General features: G+C 40.2%; 1 protein-coding gene across 1 annotated transcript; it reads right to left on the bottom strand.

The window, feature by feature from the left end:
• Positions 1-5,254: 5,254 nt before the first annotated feature.
• Positions 5,255-23,570, bottom strand: myg1 (myg1 exonuclease). The gene is made up of 7 exons (XM_023284710.3): positions 23,238-23,570; positions 21,998-22,110; positions 17,324-17,483; positions 16,000-16,149; positions 13,856-13,978; positions 13,019-13,200; positions 5,255-5,836 (listed from the first exon to the last, which is right to left on the bottom strand). Exons 1-7 carry the CDS (start codon positions 23,523-23,525, stop codon positions 5,647-5,649), a joined length of 1,206 nt encoding a protein of 401 aa, XP_023140478.2. The 5' UTR covers positions 23,526-23,570; the 3' UTR covers positions 5,255-5,646.
• Between the last annotated feature and the right edge of the window lie 1,874 nt (positions 23,571-25,444).

Raw genomic sequence — 25,444 nt, 5'->3', positions numbered from 1 at the left:
TCTCTCAGTGTGTGTGTGCTAGAGACACAACACAAACACAGGAGGAAGTGGGTCCCATCATCACTTCTTCTTGCCCTCACTATAGATGGCATCAGTCCCGGATTTCTCAGAACACACTGCTTACCTCCATGAACTAATTACCTCTGGGTGTAATTTAATTCTTACAATCATTTCTTCCAGCAAAATTGGATTGAATCCCAGCCAGGAACACAGGTATGCAAATATATTTCAGAGAACAGATGAGGCAAAAATACAAAGGTGGGTGAGAAATTATCAGAAAATCCTGCAGGAATACATGGAAAAATAAGCGAAAGCCTCCACAGATGAGCACTGTGTGGTGGCATCAAGCAATTTACATCTAATTAAGCTCTGTGGCATGAGCAGCCCTGGTCACTTCTGATTTTTATATTAAGATGGGGAGAGGAAAATATGTAAATTACTTTTAAGGAATATTCATTGTTTAGGCACGGATGGCAGGAGATTCAGTTTTAAAGACTGCACAACAGGTTAATTGTTTAATAGGATCAATGATCTAAGTGACATCTGCATTAAGATCTATTATATTGCGGTCGACTGTCCACATTGTTTGACATTAATGATCTTTGCATTACTCCAATATGTATGGAAAAAGAGAAGACCCCTGGGATTTTTCTGCATGGAGTTTGCATCTCCCTGTGCAGTGTGGGTTTTCCGGCTTCCTCCCACCCAAAAACATGCTGAGGTTAATTGGTGATTCTAAATTGTACCTAGGTGTGAATGTGAGTGTGCTTGATTGTCTGTCTCCATGTGATAGACTGGTGACCTGTCCAGGGTGTCTGCTGCCGTCACCCTCAGTCAGCTGGGATAGATTCCAGCCCCTCCCTCCATGACCCTGCAGAGGATTAAGTGGTGTATTGTTACGACTGCAGTCGTATGAAGTTGTTTTTTTCTGCGCTCTGTGTGTCTGTATTTAACTAATCCAATATGTAAATACGGCTGTGCCGCACCACTGCCCGGATTGGACGTCACGTTGATGAGTCGGCGCCGGATTGGCTCGGTCTACCACGAGGACGGACATAAAAAGCGGAAAGATGACGTCGCTTCCGGGGGGTCAGAGAGCGAGGGAACCAGATGGGCGAGTCATTCTGCGCGGAGTCCCAACCAGCACACAGCAGCACAGTCCATCCACTCATTAGTTCTTTAACAACCCAAGTTTATTTGTAAGAGAAGGGATCGAGCTGCTATCTTTTGTTTCTTTCGTTCCTCTTGTTTTCGGGAAGTTTAGCATAGTTTTGTTTGTTTTGACTTCAGCTCATCCATACTTTTAGCTTGTTTAATACAACCTTTGTTTATATTCGCTTTTGGAAAATAAATTATTGATTTCGTTGGAAAAATCTGTGGTGTGTGCTGCTTGAGGCACCAACAGGATGACATTTTCATGTTACATTCACTGACCCCTAGGCTGGGTGTAACAGTATGGTTAATGGATGGATGAAAAAAAAAAAATCACACAGCAACTCCTCCTCAGGTGACTAAGTATGTCAGTGATCAGGTCATCAGCAAGAACTGTTTCTTAGAGAGTCATTTTCTGGCTGCAGTGCATAAACCCCTCATTATAAAAATTTATGCACATTCCAGTGGTGCAAAAACCATGTGCACTGGTCATTCTTTATGATATTCTCAACAAGTGGTGAGTGCACATGTGGCATTCACTAGAATAGTAAAGCACTGAATGCTTGATCCCTACATCGAGGAGCATCGGCAGCTCAGTTATTCTGTGGAGGTGCTAGTATGTATTGAGTTCACTTAGCACCATGGAGGGAACAGTCACTAGAAATCAATGCAATGTTGTTCTGGATGATCACCTTTATCCCATGATGGAAGTGGTCTCTTCAAGAATCCCAATGCCCTCATCTGCAGGACACAAAGGTCACTGAATGGTTTGATCAGCATGAAAATTATGTGAATCATATACTGTGACCTTCACAGGCAGAATCTTTATCAGCTGAGCACCTATGGAAGATACTGGACCAACATGTTAGACAGTGCTTTCCACCACACTCATCAAAACATGAAGTGAGGGAATATTTTTGGAAGAATGGTGTTTCATCCCTCCAGCAGACCTGTAGACATTTGGAAAATCAATGCTAAGGCACAATGCGTGTCTTCTGGCAGCACATGGTGGCCGCTGCTGACTGATAGAGCTGAAAGAGAACAACATTAAAGGGAAGACGCGCCTCCTCTAATCACTTGTGTTTGGTCCACGCTTGGTATTGGAGGTCAAGCAGAAAGAGACTTCATTTGTCACAGTGCAAGTCCACAGTATATCAAGCTGAAAATGAAGATCGACGTGGACAGGCATAGAAGCAAGTGCCTGAATTTGCAACACAGCTGAGAGAGGACGTAAGGCAGCCTTGAGACTCACGCACACACGGATTAAATTTCTATACAGATAACAACAAGAGCATGTGAACACAATGTGACACACACTAAAACAGCACACACAGTGTATGTATTGTATTAAATATTATTCATAGGGGTTTGCACTTAGTGCGACTGCCCTGCTCCCACTTTGATTTTCTACCATAAGCAACAAGAATATCTGCCCATCTAGCTGAGCCCTCAGGGGGGAAAGGATGGGTCTGACAGGCATGATGGCACCTCATATCCCTCCCCTGCCTCCCCAGCTTGCCCTGCTCCCATCGGCCTGCTAAAACCTATGACATTTCCACTCCTGACAGACACAATACGGAATGCTGCAAGTATAATGCTTTTTTTGTCCCACTTTACAGCAGAATTTTTGTGAATGTTTTGCCCTTGACAGATGATTGTCTCCATGTTTGCCAGACACAGGGATGTAGACAAGCTGAGTTTTGTGGATTTTCAGATAGAAAACAAGGGACAAAGGCGAGCATAATGAGAAAGCATGTGATGGCAAAGAGAAAAATCCACCACTCAAAAAAAAAAAGTATTGCACATTGTCTATTTTTCCGGTCCTTGAACAGAGTGAAAAGCGTGATGATGGGTGCGAAGTTCAATTTGCAGGAAATAAAAAAAAGAAAGATTGAGCCAAGGAGGGAGGTGGTTATACGTTGTCTCTATCTGGGATGGCGTCGTTCTAAAAGATGTACATGCCAATGAGCAGTTTGCTGATGACGGTGTTGACAATGTGAACTCTACTGGAAAACCTGACTGCGGTGAAGCAGTTTGGCATCATCTGTCTGATGTGACTGTAGTCCTCCACGGGGAAGACTGAGTGAACCCTACACAAATTTGTAAACAGAAGGAGGCAGTGGAAAAGATGTGACAATCAGTGGCAGAAAGCTATTCCTCCAAGACAGTGCATGGTTGCGACTGTGTCCATTATGTGTGTCATGAAAAGTAAGGCGGAGGACAAAAAGCACGAAATCCATGTCCTAGTGAGTACGCCTGATAGAGTTGCAGAGACGGAGATAAAAAAAGCAGTGGAGCATTTCTTGTAACCAGTCTGTCATTCTCTTGGGAGTGAATCCACTAACAACAGGTCAGGCTGGGGGCAGGTGTTCTGCTGAGGCGCTAGGCAGCCATTTTTCCACACCGTGGTCAACAGGGACTTGCCGAGGTTGGAATCGTATAAAAATGCTTACGACCAGGAACTAACACAAAGGTCTGGTCTGCCGCTGTGTTGTTCGAAACGACAACGCAAGTGAAAAATCGAACCTGCTGACAAAACAAAGTATTAAAAAATGTTGCTTTGTAAGTAATTTGGGCAACAGGAAAGGACTTAGTGCTGAAAACCAGAGCATAGGCTAAAATATAAAAAAAAAAAAAATACAATGTCAAGCAAAAATGTAACAAGGTCTTTTGAGCTTTGAACTTTAAAATACAGTCACAGCATCTTGTGATTTCCCGTGCATAGCAATCAGGCAAGTGCAGTTGGTCACGGATCTGAAATTGTGCATGCAAGGGTACAGCGGCGACTGGAAACTCAAATCAATACATATTAGGCTACAAGTCGGTTCTTTTCCTCCCTTCAATTTGATGTTTCTCTCAGAGTGCCTCCAATTACACCGTCATGATGAATACACCTTTGCTGTGTCCTGCTTCTCTTGACTGAGGTAAGCCATGAAAAAGGGTTATTTGCCACATCTCCCAACACAAGACAGCATTATAGTTGACAGAGATTACAAAATGAACCATGTGACTGTAAAATGTTGTCACAAATGTGTATAGATTGTATTGGGACCTTGGCTCAAGTCCAGCACAAGAGAGAGCAGAGTAATAACACTAAAATGTGTGTGCGTGTGTGTACATCTGAGACAAAGGTAGTGTGGAAAAGACGATGCAAGACGAAGAGTACCTTTCCAGAGCAACTAAAAATAGCCAGTGCACTCTCAGCTAAAATTGAAACAATACTTCAGCAGTTGAAAATTAAGACCAAATATAGATTAGATGCTACACTGTGAGCTTTATTGTTATGATGGTGTATTATCTGTGTAAACTACTTGACTTACAGGCATTTGTATTTTTAAGCAGTTTTTACTCTTCTCTGTTTCAAATAAGAGAAAAATTGAAGCAAAACAATGACTAAGAAAGCCGGTTAAAGGACCCTGTTGCTTAAGAATTACCAGTCTGCACCACTGAGCACAATGAATGACAAATGAGGAAAAAGAAATGAATTGGAGCAACACTAACAGCTGTAAGTAGCAACACATGAATTCTTTTTTTTTTTCCCCGCTGCAGTGGCATTTCTACAATGACACCCTCACTGATGGAAATAAAATGCACAGCAATGAAATTACAGCAAAATAGAGCAAGAGCAGCAGAAGGTCAGCCTCATGGAGGATGCAATAAGGGAGGAGCAACAGGTAGAGCTGGGGGGAAAGAAAATCTGGAGTGTTAATGAGAAAATTCAAGGCACATCCCCTGACTTTATTACAGGGAAATTGACTGTATAGCTCGTCCCAGTGCCGGTAACCTTGTCACGACACTGGCTGCCACAAGGAGCACCTCTTTGTAGCGTCTGGAAATTTAATTTCTCAGAATTAATCAGGCCTCATTATTGACGCTTTGATCTTGGAGCCAGCGGAAGTAGCCTCTGTATCCCTTTGTAGTGCTACAGTTGATGTCAGTGTGCTGGAAATGAAAGGAGGAACCACTGTCCAGGTGTATGTATAAATCAACCCTTGAAAGGTAAGGCCGTGGTATTTACAGGCTTTGAAGATGTCGGAGCTGGTCGATCAGACGGCAGCATATTAGCTTGGCTGAGAATGAAAACCATGAGATGAGAGCAGAATAGGGAAAGCAGTGTGTTTATTGCTGGATTTAACCCAATACTGAAATGTTTACAAAAGACCAGAATGTAATCCAAACAGTCTTTTATTGGAAGTGAAAACAATGATAGATACACATTTATGAGGACAGGTAGAGAAAAGAAAAATAGCATGAGTCAACGTTATGATCCAGAGTGAATCTTTTGAGGCATGAAGATATTTAGGAGCTGGTCCATTGTTATTTGGCTTCCACTTCCATATCATCCCTGACTCTGGCACCACAGAACTAAACAACATCAGCCCTGGATGGGACATACGAGCTGCATAACCGTAAACACAACTTTTAATTCTTGCTATTCTCTCTAAACACTGAGCCAGGAAACATAATGTGTTATTTGCCATCCTCTCCAACCAGTCAGCTGCTGCCGTTAGCAGGGGGCTGGACGGCGGCCTGCAGGGTCCTGCGAGCCATCTCCAGGGCTCCTTCCTGGGTCTTGTTCCCGCCAATAAAGCCGCTAGCATGGACGAAGATGCAGTCCTTAATCCCGCTGAGCTCTGACAGCGCTTCATCTCGCACACCACGCCACTCTTCTAGCAGGGACAGCCTGGGACAGGAACACAGAAGGGCGAGTTGGCTTACAGAGAGACGCTACGCGGTCAGCTGCTCATTTCCTGTTGACACATTGCTTTTGCAAAACACACTGTGCTGTACATGTCAGCGCATGCAGAAAAACAGCCCTTTTAAAAACAATTTTGGACACAGGAATAATGAAAACAAAATAACAATAAAAAAACACACAAAAAGCCTATTGAGTCTATTTTCATGCAAAAAAAAAAAAAAACCCAAACATTTGCTTAGCCTCGCTTTTCAAATGTGAGCATTTGCTTCTTTTCTTTGTCTAATATGTTTCTGAAGTCAATAACTTTGGATTACGCACTGGTAGATAGAGTAAACAAGCAATATGAAGGGATCACCTTGGGCTTCAGGAAACTGTAATCCAATATTAGCCCTATTTAATTGATTGGGGAAAAAAGAATGACAAATCATGCAAAAAAAAAACTGTTAGTTGCATCATCAAGAACAAAATTTAGAAAAATAAAGAATGTATAAATGTGAAAACAATTAATGTCTTCTGCACAGCTTTGCACAAAAAATTGATTATTTTCTTTTTCAGATTTCAATGAAAGGGCATGAGGTAAAGATGCTGCCTTCAAAGGTAAAGTGCAGTACTCTGTGCACATGGCAGCACTACAATCAGCCTGAGTAAATAGGCCCATAAAAAAATCAGCTTTATTCTTCTCCAGTAATGTGGAAAATCATACATCGGCACAATGGCTGAAGAGCCACTCTGTGGCAGCCCAGTCAACAGGCAATCTTAGAAAGAGAGGAAAAGATTGGCTCTGCAAGGGTTTACAAGCTGACCCCGACAAAGTGTCTCTGGATGAAGCATACAGAGGATGAAAATTCATAAAAATGTAGAGTAGCTCATTTACCACCTACAGCAGGTAGCATAGAGGTCCGTCCACAGCCTGGCAGATCATTTAAAACACATTACCAGTTATCTTGAGTGTGTGCATGTGTGTGTCATTCTTGCCTTGAAGGGGTTATTATCGCCATTATGTTAGACCTCTGTTCTCCTCAGAGTATTGCTAAATTTAGCAATGTTTCATTCTGTTTGAATACTGAGTCAGCACTTCATTCCTAACCTTTCACCCTTCTGCTGCTTCTGAAATAGACTTTAAATGCCTTTAAAACCGCCTAAATCCACTAAAAGCTTCAGATTTTACTGAAAATGTCACGTCAACCTCAGGCTCCACTTTCTCTTTGTCAAATGCTTGATGAATTATGGAAGTGAACAGTTGAACTTGTCAGAAATAAAGTGACACGTTTGTCATACACGGCTGCAGTTTGAAGTGAACAAAGTGTTTTCTCTTGTTCACAATTTTGAAGGGTCTATATCTCAGAGATTCTACTACCCCTTTGAATATTAACTGCCATTCTGTATAGCATCCTTTACTGCAATATCCTGAGTGATGAGACAGCCAGCCATCAGTAATTTTGCAAAAGTGAACCATAATGTCAAATGGTTTTCATGCACATGTTCACTGGAACTTGTCATTATTCTCCCTGCTATTATCTCAAATCTACACAATCTTATTGCTATTAAGACTGCCACAGGGCAACCTGGGGAGGAAAGCATGACAAACCTATAATCCCTGTTAAAGAATCAACCAATCGATAGCTGCACAGTATGGCTGGAAAACAAGCTACGAGGAAAGGTCAACGGGGCTGGTAATGAGGGAAGGAGTAGGAGGGGGATGACTGCTGTTGTTATGACAGACCAGGAAGCTCTCATTCTCAAGATGACCGGTCTAAAAATAAAACCACAATTAGAAGACCCTCCTCCCCCTTCAGCTTTTCTAATGTGGGAATTAGTGCCTCATTAATAGAAAATTAAAAAAACACAACTTTTGAGTGGGTATTAGAGGCAGGAGATCTTCGAGACGAAAAAAAAGACCCTGCATGTATTTGGTGATATTATAAGGAGCTTAAACCTTGTTGTGAGCCTTCCTCTTGAAGACAATAACAAAACCTACTTGAATCTATGCAGAGGTGTTGAATCCTCTTGCAGCTTGACAACTCTCAAGTCTTGGGCACTATTTCTGAGCTACGGATTTCACACACTTCACATATTTTTTTTCTTTTCAACATGGGCCATACTGGTAATTTAGCCATCTGATTTCACAAGAGGAAGAGAAAAACAAGTATAATTTTGCTGCCTTTGAAGGGAAATTACATGGAATTATTTTCATTCCATCACTTCCTCACCACATTTCTCATTTTTTCAAGACTGATGCCAGAAACAAGACAGCTTTTTATCCTCCTTTAGTCTGTGATGTAATTTCAGTCCTGAAAGCATTAATATAACTGATTTGTCAACTGACAAGAAAAAAAATGAGCTACTATTTTGATGAGGGACAGATAATTTTAATCATGCAATACTCAGTTGTTGCTTTTGTTGTGATGCTACTTATGGGCCATGTGTATCTGGTGACAGGCAATTGTGGGAGACATCTGTGATTATTTTCTGCCTTTTACTTGTCAGACTCTTAATCAAAATAATCAGATGAAGAGGGAAAGAAAAAAAGATAACATAATCAGAAAACAATCATTAGTCGCAGCCCCAACACAAGCTGTGACAGCAGCCAGTGAGTCTTTCCTGAAACAGACGTATATATTTTTGGTTCAGCTCATGCTGCTGTCAACCTACAGCATTATCCGATACAGTACATCTCTGTTCCACTTCCCTCTTCCTTCTCCCCAGCTCACATTTCCTTAGCAATGTGATGCTGATAAAAATAGACCTTTTTCTGCCCAGGTGCAGTAGCATGGACACAGGCGATAACAACACCCCTTTTGCAGAGTCGGCACGAGCCTACTGGGAGGAAACAGGCCACCCAGAGAAAGAGCCATCTGGAGCTATGTTTTTCTATCCATCTCACAAGCCACTGTTCTCATGTAGCTCCACACCAACCAGCATGTTGGCATTAAATGAAATCTTTGAAGTGCTCCACACCTATAAACAGGTGCCTGCCTTTTTAGTTGAAAGTGCTGCCGCCTGATGAGCATCTGTGGAAGAATGGAAAAAAAAACAACTAAAAGTGTAGCAGAGGGATGAGGCGAGGGAGGGGCAGAAGGTGTGAAAGGTGAGACGGTGAGATAGGGCAGAGAGAAAGGATGAGGGAGAGGAAGAGGAAGATATAGCATTAATGGGAAGAGACGAAGACAGGAGAAAAGTGATGAAATAGAAGTGGTTGATTACAGGATACAGACAGAAATACTTAACAGAGGAAGGAGAGCAAGAGAGACAGAGAAGCAAAAAAAAAACAAAAAAAAAAACACTAATGGGAGAGCCAGGAGCTCCAAGAGCTTATGGAATAAGGTGAAAATAGAAGGCATCTGACAGAGCACCCACTGGTCAGACCAGGAGTGAATCAAAAAGCTATTCCACCCCCTTCCTGTATCTGTGGGCACGATGTGCTCAGGAGATCCCCTACTGCTCTCCAGCAACCCACAGTGTATCAATAATGAGACCTGTCAAACCCAGAATAAAAGCACAAGGGCACATACAGTCAACGATAACAAGACATTTAAAGAACGCGGTGGACAGGAGGTTAGAGACCGTATGCTGTGACAGTGAAGTCTCAGTTCTAGCATGGAGGCAAATCTGAGATCAATTCCACACTAAAAAAAATAAATAAATAAAAATTTCAAACATAAAAGGAAGACATCTCATGGAGAGCAAAGGAAGGACTTGTTTTCCAGAAAAGAAAGACAACAGATGCCACATGTACAAAGCAGACAAACAACATGTGGAGAACCAGAATGAGCCCGTTGGATGTAGAATTCTTATGTTTTCCCTTAAATTTTTGATTATACTTATGAATAACGATGCATGTTATTAAGCAACAGCCTTTCACTGTATTTACATCTGGTTCTCTCTGGGATGCAGTTTTCATTGTCAGTTATTGGCTCTGCTGTTTTATTTTATTTCATGCTATATCAGAGACGTATTAGCTGCTGCCCACGCAAAGCCAACATTGCCTAGTTCTGTTCAAAAAACATGCAAAACTCGGGTTGGTTTTCATTGTGAAGCAGTAACATGAATGCAATACACTCATCTCTGTGGTCTATACAGATTATGAAAAACTGAGTGAAAAATGTCTTCATTAAACTATTTACTATTTTGGTGCATTTGTTTGTCAGATGTTACTCTAAATTTCAAGTATTAAATAAAGAGACTTAATTCACTTACATTTGATTATAGAATATACACTGCATTCATTCTTTTGCTGGGAGTGGAAATTATACAATGAATTTTTCACAGCTGTAAATAAAAATTACCCTCGTTGAGGATAAATCTATCATATTTCCTATATATTTCCTCTGGATTAATCTCTATTTGACAGAGATGAAAACAGTTCCTTAAAATGAAGAGGGTGGGATAAATAATAGAAGGAAAAAATACTATAATAATTACTCTCATACAAAAATCAGAGTACTTATTTTCGCTCCAGGGGGAAAAAAAACAACCAATAAGGCCCAAAATGTCAGACTATATAATAGGATTTAATTTTCCTCATTTGCGACAGAACTTAATGATTCCGAACTACTGCTGAACGCATAATGTAAAAAATATATTGCAGATTCTAATTTAATTATGTACACGAGTAAGTGGAATGAGCCAGAAAGTGATGGTGTGATGTCAGTGTGATGGAAGATGAGGGTTAAATACTGTGTATATCAATGTGCTACGATTCATGATTCTTACTGTGAGCACATGAACATACAAACACATAACTGAGTCTCACTCACTTCATTAGCTGATACATACAGAACACTAGTGACTTCTTCCCTCCTTATCTCCTATAGTATTATTTGCTTTCTTTCTCACAACTTATTAGGTTTACATCCAAATATTTACAAGCAATAAAAGGCAAAAAATAACTACAAATGAAACATGTCTAACCACCTTTAGCCAGATGAACATCACAGATTTTAGTGGTAGCCTACGTAAGTTTCACAACATGGACTTACAACCTAAAAATCCACTTGTGGTTGTACAGTAGTATACAGAGTGACACATCTTTCCAATCATAAACAACACAGACACCTACTGCAGAGAGCACATTAAGCAGACAATTTTTTTATTTTAGCTGTTACAGAGTCAACTTTAATTAACTAATATAATCTGCCATCGGTAAACTGTCAGCTCTGCTCTGATCTTTGCTATAAAAATACAACATCTGATAAGAAACAGTGCATTTGAGCTAAACAAATCTGGGTATTTAGATGCAGGAACTCGTCTCTAGAGGGATCTTTACAGCTTTGAAAAGCACACATCATCACTGACGCTCTTCCACCTCAGTCATTAAGGCTGAGGTGCACATGGTGCTGCCACTTTAAAAGCAGAGATCAATATCAAATGGAACAACTTGGAGAAGGAGAACCAAACCCAGCATGGAAAAAATAAGAGAAGCACCATCAATACTGGAAAAATGTTCTGCACGACAAGATTTTCTGCAGCTACTCTTCTGTCCGTATCTTTGCAGAAAGAGCAACCTTGAAATGTGGTTTTTTTTTATTACACAGATATTAAAGGTGTCACTAAAAACCGCTGCCACAAAGATGAGAATCTCTATAGAAGATCTAGAGTGAGCTTCGAAGATCTTTTTATTGGCCATAACTTGATAGTGTGTGCTACATTCTGTGATTAAGGGCACCAGACAAACAACACACCAACTCCAGCAGTTATGCTGACATTATTGGAGCAGCATTATGGGTCGTACTGCAAGAGGGTCCCTGGGTAAACAATTCTCCTTCTCAGGTAGGGAACACAGGCGATAGGTAATCATTGGAAGCATTCACAAAAAGGGTCGACTTGTTGTCATCGCTGTCATTCAGCACCGAGTGACAAGACAAGAATGTTAATGTGGTTTAATGAGCACGGACGAGCCACATTCCATAGAGGTGTTAGGCTTGAGGGTTCAAGACCTCATTGTTGCTAAAAATATGGAGAAATGCTCCATAACAAAAGCTGTAGGAAATGATGTACAAGGCAAGAAAAGGTAAGACACAAAAGAGGATAAAATAGATGAATGTATCATGAAATGAAGGACGACACAAAAAAAATGACAGATGAGGGACATTTTTCAAATGAAGTAATAGAAAACATAAAGGTTAGCTTCAACTAACGTAGTGTTTTCTGTTAACTAGCAAGTGTTAGCAGGTTTACTCACCAGACTAACATGTAAATATTATAAACATCTGCCTTTTTTGGCATTGCAACTATGAGCACAGTGAGCTAAATGTCTACAGTCTCATAGATACAGTAGACTGTTAAAGTGAGGACACCGGGATGAATAGGTGACTCTTTTTGCACATTTGCATATGTAACCTCTAACTTCTTCAATACTGTTGTTTATTGAATGAGACAGTAAACAGTCAATGGTATTGCTCAATTTTTTAGTGGCCTAAATCAATTCATATTCCAATAAACAAGCGAGTAGACAATGGTTTACTATGTATACTAAATGAAAGGGACTCTGTTGTTCAATAGTGTATGAATCTCACATTCGTTAATATTCATAAAAATCATGGCACATGCAAGTAAGTGGCTGTAAATAAAAACATCTGTCAAATTGTCAAACCTGCATGTATTGTATGTTTGTTCGTGTATTTGAAGCATTGGGTGTAATTAACATTAGGAGCACGAGAAAGAAACACCTGAGCGAGAGTGGTGTGCATGGAAAAAAGGGCTCAGGTGGCTGCGCTGAAGTGTGTTTACATCCTTTCAGCTCCTTAGAGAGCGATGTGACAACAATACCCTTGCCTAGGCTAAAGCATTGTCTTCATCCTACAAACAAGTATTCCTATCCATGAAGGAATTACTCGCTCTCCAGGTATCACATCAACCCTCCCTGAGTAGTTGTCGAATGGTCCAATAAGCATGAAAGTTACACCACGATTCCTCTCAATGCAATTCAAAATCTGACAGTGTCTGTCACTGTGTTTTCCACCGATGTTTAATAGAATCCTGTCACAACACCCTTACGATAACTGCATGCTTGACTTCTGCCGAGGTAACTCATGCAAGGTGCTCCCTCCACATGCACGATCACAATCTGTACCTCTCAGAGCAGAAATGGCATTTAAATGACCTTCAACTAAATTTTACCTAAAAACAAACTTTGGCTGAATTACTTGAAAAAAAAAAAAAAAAAACCTGTTTTGGAAGGTGTTGAGACCAGCAGGGACACACTGGATCCTCCACTGTCCATTCTGGTCTGGGTAAAGGACAAACTTGATGGGCGTCTCCACTTGGAGGTCTTTCTCCAGCGCAAACAAATGCTCCTTCCAGGGGCACCCACCCTGGGAGAACAACAGCACCTCCCCACTGGGATCTATCTGGAAATGAGAAGAAAACCAGTAAAGTGTGTGGCGTTGCTAAAGTGCAGACATAAAAAGTGGAAAACAGTAATTTGAGATTTCTTGGAAAACAAGAGAAAAGGATAATCAAACAACTCTAGTCTTACAGGAGCTAAAATACAGAGGCAGAGCAAAAGTCTTTAGTTTTTGGCATTGACAGGAGAACTTGCTACTAGAATGAAATCTCAGTGACAACATGAACAACTTTTACCGTTCCGTCCATGCCGGAACGGTGACAAAGAATCAAAACTGGAACACTGAAAAAAACAATCTTTTTCGATGCCAATGCAAGTTCTTCCAAAATAAAAACAACAGCCTAACACAAAAAAAATCCACCATTCTGACTTTTTGCTAAACAATTTCACCATTAACTGTATCTTCCAGTTCATCAAGAGCAGGGAACAGGAATATTCCCAAGAACCCTCCACCTCTTAGAGATGATGAATTGATTAGGATGTTTGGCATTTGTTTCTGTTTTAGTAGTATTAGTGGTGTATGAATACTTTATAATAAAAAGCACAATTTACACATTCAATTTTATTCAACTCTTAGAAGGACAAAATATGACAGAAGTGAGAAACCTGCAGCTGCTGATAAATTGCACAAAAAAATAGAACTGCACACAGTCCTGTACCTGATGTCTCTGCTTAACAGCTTCCTCCACAACTGTTCGAGCCGGCAACCAGGAAGACTTGTAGAAATCCAGACGGTCGATAAACTCCTCGCCAACCATCTTCAGAGCCTTTCTGAAACCCTCCTAGAGATAAGATGTAAATGTTACAGTCAAATACAGTGACGGAATGCGCCAGTTAAACTGTATCATGCTCTGACTTTAGATGTCACTTTCATACAAGAAATAGAAAAATAAAAAGAACTGGATGAACTTTACAAGCCTGCCTCACGCTTTAAAGTCCTTTTGATCATTCGCATCTGTCGTCATCACGACACCATCACTGAATTCCAATACAGTTTGATGTGAAATGCTTGTGAGGCTGTGTGCCACATAAAAATGGGGGTGAGAAAGTCTTGTCTAACAATCTCCCAACTGATCCTTACAGACCTGCTTCATCAGTTTCCTGTCATATTCGGCACAAACCCCCAGCCTGACTTCACTCACTGACACAGCCTCACACGAGCAAAATCCAAAGAGAGCATGAGAATGAAATCCCGACACAGATACGGGCACCAACACATGTACATGCAGGCGAGCTCAGCATGTCATGCAGAAGTCTAATCTGTATGCATCTGATTGAGGGGGCTGCCATGGCCCTGAGACTCACCAGCCATGGATGGTGGAGATGAAAATCCATTAGGTTTTTCAATTATCACAAACAGCCACTGTTGAGAGTTCACCAGGTCAGTGTACCATAAAGTTGTATACCAAACATTTTTCAATTCCCCCTTTCCTATCGCAGAGATGGCTCGCCTGCAGTGTGAGTTAGTGGGAAAATTGGAAGCAAGTGCAAGGACAAGAATTATAATCATGTGAGCTGGAATGTGAAAAAAACAAATAGGCCAGCTAGTCCCCTGAGAGAGGCCGAGTGATGGGAGCAAAAAAGTAAGAAAAAATTGTTGGCATGGTCAACATATATGCAAAGCAAGGCTGCTGGTATCTGAGGAGAGTCTGTGGAAACAGGTGGTCTGTCCCTACAGGCATTCCTATCCTGCACTAACGAGAGAAGGAAAAGTCACATTAGGTCATTTTCTGAGCCTCTCTGTTGCTTCTACTCTCAAAATGATCTCTGAACATCAATTGCACTGCATTGCATCTGTCATAATGACCATAACACTCTACCACATTTTGTGTATTTGCTTCACAACAGGTTGCTCATTGCGTGATTATAATTAAATTATACAGGAGCCCCACTGTGGAACAGCTTTCTACTAAACATCAAGATATTAAAAACAGAAGCAGCTTCAGGCAGTCCAGGCAAGAAATTAGTGCAAGGTGATGGGTTACTCATCAACTAGAAAGGTTCGGGAAGTCATCAGTTTAATACATTTTTTGATGTATTTCAGCATTTCCAGAAGGATGTATAGTTTTGTCTTAGTTTTCACAGATTTTTGTTGTTTCTTATTATGTAGGGTGTTTACTTTGTATGCAAGACAATGATGGGAATAGGCAGTAGGCTGAAACAATAAGTGAAATAACTGGTTAGAAAATGAATCAGCAACTAACATATATATGTGCGTGCGTGTGCATTTGGGACAACTGGCCTGCAGGATAAAGTGGGTATAGATAATTAATGGATTTCATTTGACCGAAAGACTAATTAGAAAATGAATCCGCAGTCTAATCAAAGTTAAAAATAGTTGTTCGTCAAAGTGCTCCAAATTCAGCATGTTATGTCTCGCATTAAGTGTGTCCTAGGAATCCACAAATAAATCAGGTACAAAAAATACCCTCCTTGGATGCTAAGTGTATAATCTGTTCTGATTAGGGCACAGAGAAGAGCAGGATGTTGCTCGTGTTTACAGCCTGGGAGTAGTTTGGGTGCCAGGAAAGAATGGTGGCTTCACTGATAACTACAGAGACTGAAAGTTGTCTGCATGGCGCTGTCATGTGGTGTTTCATGTGTTTATTTGAATTTAGAAGACAGAGTTTTTCATGTACAGCCTCATGAAACTGTCCACGAGTCATACTGCAGCAGTACAGGCAACGATAAAACACATTCATAATAATAAATAAATACATAATGCTACTTTTAATAATCTTTTATCGCAGATACAGACCCGCATCTGTGTGCCTACAGTACATTCACACTCACATGCGCTCACCTCAGTATCTTGACTCTTGCTGTTCCAACGTGGATTCAGGTGCCCGACACGTGCGCTCAGCGTGGTAGAGACGGTGTAGCGGGCCTCTCCTTCACACTGTGAGATTCCATTGTCAACAGCATCCACCTCCTCCACAAAGTTCTCATACAGCTGCAAGCAATACAAAGTGGCACGTGTCAGTAGAGATTATGATTTTGTATTGACATAAGAATCAGCTGTTTTGTGTTTATACTAATTTTAAACATAAAGATGGTGCAGCAAACATAGACTTTTACTGGCGATAAATGAACGGGGAAAACAGTATCATGATTAAAACCGATTTGGTCACAGTGTGTGGGCAGTTACTAAAGGCTGAAGTGCACAGGGTTAGGTCATTACACCGAAATGAAACCGGAGGAGAGATGTTATTTTTCAGTTCGGTTGCAAAACTCCCAAATTCAAGGAGTAGAGGAGGCACGGAGAAGTAGATATGCAGTGCAGAAGAGTGAACTCCTCTGTACATCCAAAGGTCAATCACCAAAGAGATGACATTTTACAAGTGGCTTACAAGTGGAACTAAGCTTTGGGGCAAAAATAGAGGTTCAGTTTGTCTGAACTGGCAAAGGACAAGACACGCAACATCTTAAAATATATAAAACCCCAGCCATAAGTAAAAGGATTACTTTGGGGTTTAAAACAAACTGACACATCAAAAGGCCGATGGCAATATGAGTTAATAGTGCTAATTATTATGGCGACCTAAGATTTGACTAGATTAATGTGGCTGGCCATCAAAATGCACTGCGTGCTAAAGCCTCCTGTCGGCCGAGCTGTTTAAAGTGCACTAGATTAAACTCTGTTTAAGTCTTGCAGAAGAACTTTGTCACATTCCTGTCTCACTCAGTTTATATCTAGTCACACTCTACTGCCAACTGTGTGATGAAGGCAAAATGCCAGAGACTAAACATTAAGTACTTAACACTCTGCATTTCCCACAGATAGTAACTGCATGCTTTCAGTTTTTAAACCAAACAACATGGACAGCAGTAACACGGTTTTAGCAGTGAAGATAATATAATGATCCTTCTGGCCTGTATTTCTGCATATGTAAGTGACAAATGTCTATTTTCCATTGAAATTTTATTTGTAACAGACAAACTTGCCCACTTAATAGACTTTTGTCTCTCTTCCAACTTGATAACAAAATCACCAGCTGAAGCTATGTTTTTGACACAAGTGGGTCAGTGGAAAACATCCGTTTCCAATGGAGTGTTTGTTTTGTGAATAAAACACAATCAGCAGTAATCCGCTGCCCACCATAAATCTGTCATCTCTCTCGTCTCACCTTGTCATAGAGAACCTCCAGCTGCCGATCATCCTCCTTGAGCTGCGTCAGCTGGGTCAGCAGTCGACGACCAAAGTGTAGGTAGACCAGGCCGGCAGAGCTGAGCTTGGTCACCCATGGCTTCTCTGGACACAGGCTGTGGAAGGTCTCTGTGAAAGTCCTGCATAGAAGGAAGACAATCTGTTAGCTTAGTGCAACAGCATCTTTACAGGCCTGAACACCAAGACAACGTTCTGTGCAGCAAGAGGGAGAAGACCGTTTAAAAAAAAAAAAAAAAAAACACTTTTGTATGATGCTTTGAAAGAGCTGCATTGCCCTTCATCCTCATAAGTGCTTTGTCTGAATTAACTAGAATAGGACTATGACTAAAATAAAGCAGTTGCAGTCAACATTAATTGATCTAGTATTTTCTAAATTATTTTATTAACAGTTAAAAACGTCAGAAAATTATGCTCAAGTGCCTGGTGGCAACTTCAAATGTATTCTTTTGTATTAAAAAAAAACCAAGATACTGTTTATTAGTATATTACACAGAGAAAGGCAGCAAATCATATCATTGTAGAAGCAGGAGCCAGTGATATTTTGGCATTTTTGCATGATTAATAACTTTTAATTGTCAATTAATCGATTAATAGATCATTGAATAAATAGTTTCTGCTCTAACCTAGATCATTACTTGTAATGAAATCCAATTATAAAGTATTAATAAAAGAAATAATTTATAATACAGTAACACTGAAATACACTAATATGCAATTACATTTGAACCTGTCAACTGAAGTTTAATCTACAATTATTTTGGTAACCAAATCATGAATGATTTTTAGCAAATTTTATGAAAAATGCCAACATTTTCTCATTACAGTTTCAATTTTGAGAATTTGCTGCCTTTCTCTGTTTCATATCACAATAAAATTAATATCTATGGAGTCTAGGCCAGACAGAGTAGGACATACGATAATGGCAAATGGAAAACAGCTTGTTTTATTGCTTAAAAGTGGAAAACACTGCAGGGTCTATGGGCTGACGATATCTAACACTTCATCTTAAAGCCAAGGTCGGGCGATTAAACATTAGTGTTGTGCTCAAAAACACATTATTCACCGTTTTTCCAATAACTGACCTTTTCAGTAAAATGCTGCATCTAGCTATAAGCTCTACATTACTGGCCGCGTATCGGATATCAATAATGGCGGGTCCATAAATACGCTCTTGCTCCAGCATGTCTGTAAGTGTGAGCACACAGCCGCTGGAGGAGATCTCTGCTCAGACACGTGCTGAGATGGGTGGGCTCCAGCACCGAGCCACTGCTGGTCATTTAATTCAGGCTTAATTAGGATGCTTGGGCTGCAGCACAGCGGAAAACCTACCGTCAAATGAATGAGTGACATGCTAGGGAAGCAGGGGGTAATCACAGCCATTAAAGGGCTAATTGGCCAAGCTGTGGCATTTCTATGTGGATAATCAGGAGACGGGAGTGAATAATCGAGAGGAAAATGACAGACTAAAAACAGAGGATTACTTTTAAAAAAAAAAGCTTTGCAAAGAGAAGTCGTCAAAGTGTTTGTGTGCAATGAAAGATACTGTAGTTACAGCATTTACCCCATAGAATCAGCAGTAAGACAGCTAAAGGAAAAGGAAATATTTAGGCACAAATGAAGTTTTGTGATAAGATAATAAACATATAATGCAGTTTGATTCCCATACTGCACCAGCTGCACCACGTAATGTTGCTGATCACGCTATATTATTAGAGGGAGAGGGAATGGCCTTATGGAATATTATTTGCAGTGTCTGCATAATCATGTATGTATGACAACAAACTCAGACTCAAGAAACTCAAGCATTTTTTGAAACTAATACTAGTGGCCAGTAATTTTTGATCATACTGACGCTAGTTTTCCGATTTTACAAATAGTCTGACAAAAAAGACCAAAGTCACTGTGGCTATTCAAGTTTAATACAGTCCTGTTACAAAGACCTTGCTTTGCATTCAGTTCATGAAGTGAGGCCGCTTTAGTCCTCCTCATGCTTGTCAAACAGTGATTGAACCACAAAGCAATTCTGAACCTGTAAAGTACTGTTTAACTTATCCGTTGGAAATGATACAAGGAACAATTGATTAAACTGTAGGGGTGTTTCCGAGTCCCATCAATTCCCACCGCCTGCTACATATTTAAGTCACGTGATTCGGTATCCGTACATAACGTACACATACATAACACACGCCTGTGCTCAGCGCAAGGTCATTTTGCTTAAATGACCACATTCTATGTTGCCACAATTTCTGATCGCCCTCTGAGTTCTTTTGTTGTTTAAAGTTTAACATTTGTGACCAAGTGCTGCACAATAGTGATATAAGTAAAGATTCTGAATACTATTTTTAAAGGAAGATTCACTTGTATATTTATTGTATGCTCGTGTTTTATTACATCAAACTTTAAAAAAATGTGATGTTTCTCTAAATAATATGTAGATTATATGCTGGTCATTGAGAGAAAACCTCCCAAATTAAATGAACTGTGGCCACATCATAATGCTTACAGATTTTTAGTGACTACAGTGGAAGGTGAACCCTGCAGTGTCCACAGATCCTCCTGTGAGCAACATTTTAAACCATGTTACCATGAAAAGCTGTGTGAAAAGTTTTAACTATTTAACAGCACTGGTGATGAGGGGAGGCAAAATGCAGACCACATTTGTCACTGTTGAAAAATATGTTTATGTTTTGTTTTTTGTTTTTTTTGCTGAGAGGGAGCAGTGAGTGCATGCGGAATGTGAGCAACGACAGTCTTAATCCCTGCCAGATCTAATCTGGTGTGCTTTATTGCCTTCAGTCAGTATTTGGAGAAAGTTTTTCCTGCCTCCACTTCTTGTAATCATCTTCTTCTCTGCTTAAGAAACTAAGATAAAAGTTTTCCATATCTGTAACAACTTATCACATTAGAAGTTGTCCTTCTGGATTTTTTTTTTCTGTCCTTATGCTTCAATTTATTGGGACAGTTATTTTTAATCATACAGTCTGTTTTCACTATTTCAAAGTCTGCATGAAAATTAAAGGCAAAGATCCAGGTCAAGGACAGGTAAGTTATCGTTTATGTCTTTGAAAGGAACAGTTAAACGTTGGGGCAAATATGCTTGTTTGCTTTCCTACGATGACTTTGAAGATTGTTGTCACTTTCTTGTCTGTTCCAGCCGGTGACCAGTTAGCTTAGTTTAGCATAGCGTAACTAAAAACAGGGGGCACCAGCTAATTTAGCTCCATCCAAAGGTAACAAAATCTGCCCACCAGCACCTCTGTAGCGCAGTTACGTCTTGTAAAAAGCTCATTCAACAGACAGATATAACAGCGATATCTATCTTCTCATCTCACTTTCAACAAGAGAGCAAATAAACAATGCGCTACTTCTTTATTATGGTCTTATTTTAAATTTTAACTATGATGCATTGATCTTGCTGTCATCTTCATCTGCACACTGTCACTGTTTAGAAAGAAGTGCTATTGACTGTTCTTGCCAGCTCCCTCTCCAGCTTCCTCCAGCCCCCAGCCCACTTACATCCAGCCCTGCCATCACAACCATCTTGCCCCCATCCGCGCATGTGAGTGACAGCTACATTCTCCTGTGGCCCCTGACAGTGTCATGGCAGCCTCTGTGCCTCGTGAACCAACAGCAGGGGGGCATTCAATTGAAGGAGCACTAATTATCACTAACCGCCTGCCAGGAAGAGAGCCCTGGCATATCTTTATCACCGTGGTCATAAAAGCTATCTCTGATTATCATCAGAACATTAAGCTGTCAAGACACCTGGAATGGGCTGATTACTCAACGTGATGAAACGTCGAGTGAACGCAATCATTCGAAAGGAACTTTGCCAGGAAATTTAACACAAAACATGGAGCACTGTTCCTTCATGATTTATGCAATCTGGGTGCTTGACGGATGTGAGAACAGATGCCACAGGGGAAATTTATTTTGTCATCCTTGGACCCGGGGTAATGAAAATATCTATAATGATATTCTCTCAAGATAAAAAAAAGACACTGCCCCTTTTCAAAGTACAATATAATTATGTTAAAGCAAGGAAACCCCAGGTGTAATGCATAAGATTCACTATGGTGGCTGGCTCAAAGACATGGCACACTGTCAGATCATAATGGAATGAATAACATTAACAATATCAGCTATGCTTGTGTCCTTCACCTATGATACATTAAAATGTGACATATTTACAATGTTTGGTTTGTTTTTCCATCATTAAAAACACATACTGTCATATGAATGTTAAGCGATTTAAGGGAAAAAAAATAATATGATTATAAGAAAACACATTTACAATATCTGTTTATGTAAAAAACAGAGCATCACCTTCTTCCACCACACTGCACTCGTTGATAATTTAAAATTAAACTTGAACTGTCACTTTTAAGAGAAACTCTCAAACACTTCACAAAATTACTCAGTGAAAAATTCAACTCAGCAGCTGCTCTGAAGTATTAATTTAACATTGATTCACCATATTAAAATGAACCCACAATAAGATTATCATGACAGCTGATGAACAACAAAGACTTTCATATTCCCTACTCTTAGTTCACAGAGTTTTAAACATCTGTTGAAACCCAAAATGTAATTAACACATTCGCTTTGCAGCAGCTTACTGCCAGACTTGCACCTCTGATGATGGTCATAGCGGTGCCTCTTTGGGTCAAACTCTCCTCCCACATCGACAACAATGTCACATTCTGCCAGCTGTGCCGGGTCCCTGGTCCTGATGATCTCAGCATCCTGCGCAATGAGCACAAAGAATTGTAGATAATATATCAGGGGGGAAAAAAATTGACAAATTATCATATATACTAATGATCCAAATGCATCATGTGCATTATATGCATTTTATATTCCAAGACCGTTAATTATAACAAGAGTGTGGCATTAGTTAGGACATGTAGGCTGGTTTGGGCGCCAATCTTTAATTCATGGGCTATTCTGTTCCATCTATTTACGACCAGAAAACTTCACATAAATGTACATATGTAATCACATGATTATTATGTGATTAATAATAAAGTTTTAAGTCTGTATCCTACCCTATCATGAATATGTGGACTCATCTGATGCTGAATTTAAATTAGTAATTGAACTTTTACAGACACATAATATTGGCATAGATGTATACTTATGGGAAACAACTTAAATTTGTGAATAAAATCACAGATCAGCCTCATCGGTCAATATAGAGTTTGCCTATCCATTTAATATATCGGAGTTTATTAGGCCATTGTGGGACAATGCTGCAAATCACTGATTGCATGCTTACAAGTGTAGACAGTTTCTAAACTGATTATCCCAGAAAATTTACAATATCAAGACATATATTAGTATCATTATAGGAAGCTATTATGGAGCTAGACTTTTGTTTTAAATCAGATGCATTCCAAGTTGAATAATCTCTTTAAATCCTGCCATAATTTTGGCTGCATGAACACAGTGATTTGTCACGTTATTTAGACATTGGGTTGTTTAAAAGGTATTACATCTCTAAAAGGACATGTAGGCGCAAGTTAAAAGGCAACTATGAATGTTTCACTGACCTTTTGCTATTGCAATTTCCCTCTAAAACGCACACTTGTAAATATACTTTCATTGCTGTATTTCACCTCTTTGGGAGAACCATCTATTTATACAGCAGCACCCCCATTTGGTGTGTTATAGCATGACACTGGAGCCATGACAACAATTAAGGAAATATTTCCGCTAGATTAGCGAATGCAGGGTGAAGATATTATGATACACTGGTTGTGTTTTTTATTTACAGGTTTACACGTTTAGAAGGAGATTGTAATTAAAAACTGGCATGTGAGGGAACAAAAACACTCCTCAACACGTCTCCTTCAGCAGCAGGTTGTACCTACCGTGTACTCAGGTAACTGGCGGAGGAAGAAACAGGCCAGGACCTCGTCGCAGTGGAAGGTGCCGTTGTGGGTTCCGATCTTTTTACCGGTCATGTTGTCGGTGCGGATCCTCTTGGGTTCGGTTGACATGTATCTCGGTCCCGTGCGAGTAACGTCCGCACACAGTAAACGACAGCAGTCAGCCCGCGAATTTAACCGTCGTAAGATACTTTCGGGTTTGCTTGTGGCTGCTGAAAATGCGTTTGGAGTTAATTTTAATCCAGTCACGCATACACGCAAACGCCACATTCAAACCCACACGACACGCGCCAGCGGACAGATTTGACAGCCGGACCGGATGTGGTGCGCCAATTTTGTGCGCCGGGTAAAGCTTTATTATTATTATTATTATTTTAAGTCCTCCGTTTTTTTGCTTGTACGCACTTTTGTATGAGTCATAGTGCTTGTGGTGACGATACAAAACTAACTGGAGTAACCCGCAATATAATAATTTTACAACCTTTTATGTTTACTACTGTTCTTTAACAGCAGAGGACGCTGTAGACAGAGGAACCAACAGCAGATAACATTTCCGCAGTACAATATAGCATAAACATCTCTCTACAGTATAATATAACATAAACATCTTTGTACACTACAATATAGCATAAACATCTTTCTGCAGTACACAACTAGGAACACTTTAAAGAGGAATCAATAGCCTGTATACGAGCGGATTACGAATTTATTTGAAATTGGACTTTCAGATCCACATAACACAACATATAATTAAAGCTGCAAGCAGCGTTGGACGGGTCCTCGCATCCTTGCTGGTCGGCGAATCCAGGCACGTCCACCAGGCGGCGCTGCGACCGAGAGTGCATGTCGGCCTATGGATGCGACGAGGGCCGGACTCTGATCACACGTGTAAAATTTCAGGCAGATTGGAGCATGTTCAGGCTACTTCTAGAGCTTTTCCTGTCCATCCACCAGGTGGCGCTGCGACCGAGAGTGTATATTGGCCTATGGATGTGATCAGGGTCAGACTCTGATCACACGTAAAATTTCAGGCAGATCGGACCATGTCCAGGCTAGTTATAGAGCATTTCCTTCCATCCACCAGGTGGCGCTGCGACCGAGAGTTTATGTCGGCCTATGGATGTGATCAGGACTGGACTCTGATCACACATACAAAATTTCAGGCAGATTGGACCATGTACAGGCTAGTTATAGAACATTTCCTTGAATCCAACAGGTGGCGCTATGACTGTGGCTGTATTTCAGCATGTGAACGTCATCAGGGCTGGACTCTGATCATACATGTAAAGTTTGAGGCAGATTAGAGCATGTTTAGGGCAGTTACACAGCAGTTGATGTGTCATGGCGAAGCATCAAAGTTCAGGAGCCTTGCCATGGCCACGCCCTCAGACTTTTGCGGAGCATTTTGATAACTTTTGATCACCCATGTGTGCAGTACATCCTGGCTGAATTTCATATCTGTCGGTGTTACCCTGTTTGAGTTGATAGCTTTTCAAAATGTCTAAAAATGACCCAAAATTTAAGGTTGGTGTTAAATTCTAGAAAGAAGAAGAAGATTAAAGAAAGAAAATACATAAAAAAGAAGCAATTAAATAAATGGGAAAAAGTTAAGACAATTAAACTTTTATAAAGTATGGGGGGAAAAAAGATGTAAGAAATTAAAGAATTGTATTTAATAAATAAACAGGAAATTTGTAAATAAGTGTTGTAGTCTTTTGCAGTTAATTGATGGATAGGCGTAGTGAAAGACAGCCCGACAATGGGGTAGAAATAAGAATGAGAACAACTAATATAACACGGGATTGCGAGCCGGAATCGAACCAGGGCCTCAGCATTGAGGACCAACTACATGCGTCAGAGGCTTAACCCACAGAGCTATATGATCACACATGTTGGCTGTCAGCAAAGATGTATCAATCCAATAGAAAGTCTAGGGGTAGGGTTCGAGTTGGAGAGGAAGGTCCTGACAGTAGTAATATACCAAAAGGATGGATATAAAAATTTAAATTTTTTTCATAATTTAATATTAAGTCACACTAGCCAAAAAATTCTTAGAATAAAGTTGGGGTTTTTCCTTCAGCCGTTGTAGATCTAGATAACCTAAAGGTACAGTGCAACCACAATGGCTGAAGGAAAAACCACGGATTAATTTCTCAGAATATTCGGATGCTTCGTTTGGACATTAAAAA

Source organism: Amphiprion ocellaris, chromosome 5, assembly GCF_022539595.1.
Source record: "Amphiprion ocellaris isolate individual 3 ecotype Okinawa chromosome 5, ASM2253959v1, whole genome shotgun sequence".
Classification (NCBI taxonomy): domain Eukaryota; kingdom Metazoa; phylum Chordata; class Actinopteri; family Pomacentridae; genus Amphiprion; species Amphiprion ocellaris.
Note: the sequence above shows the minus strand (reverse complement) of the source record. Positions and strands in the feature narration are given on the sequence as shown.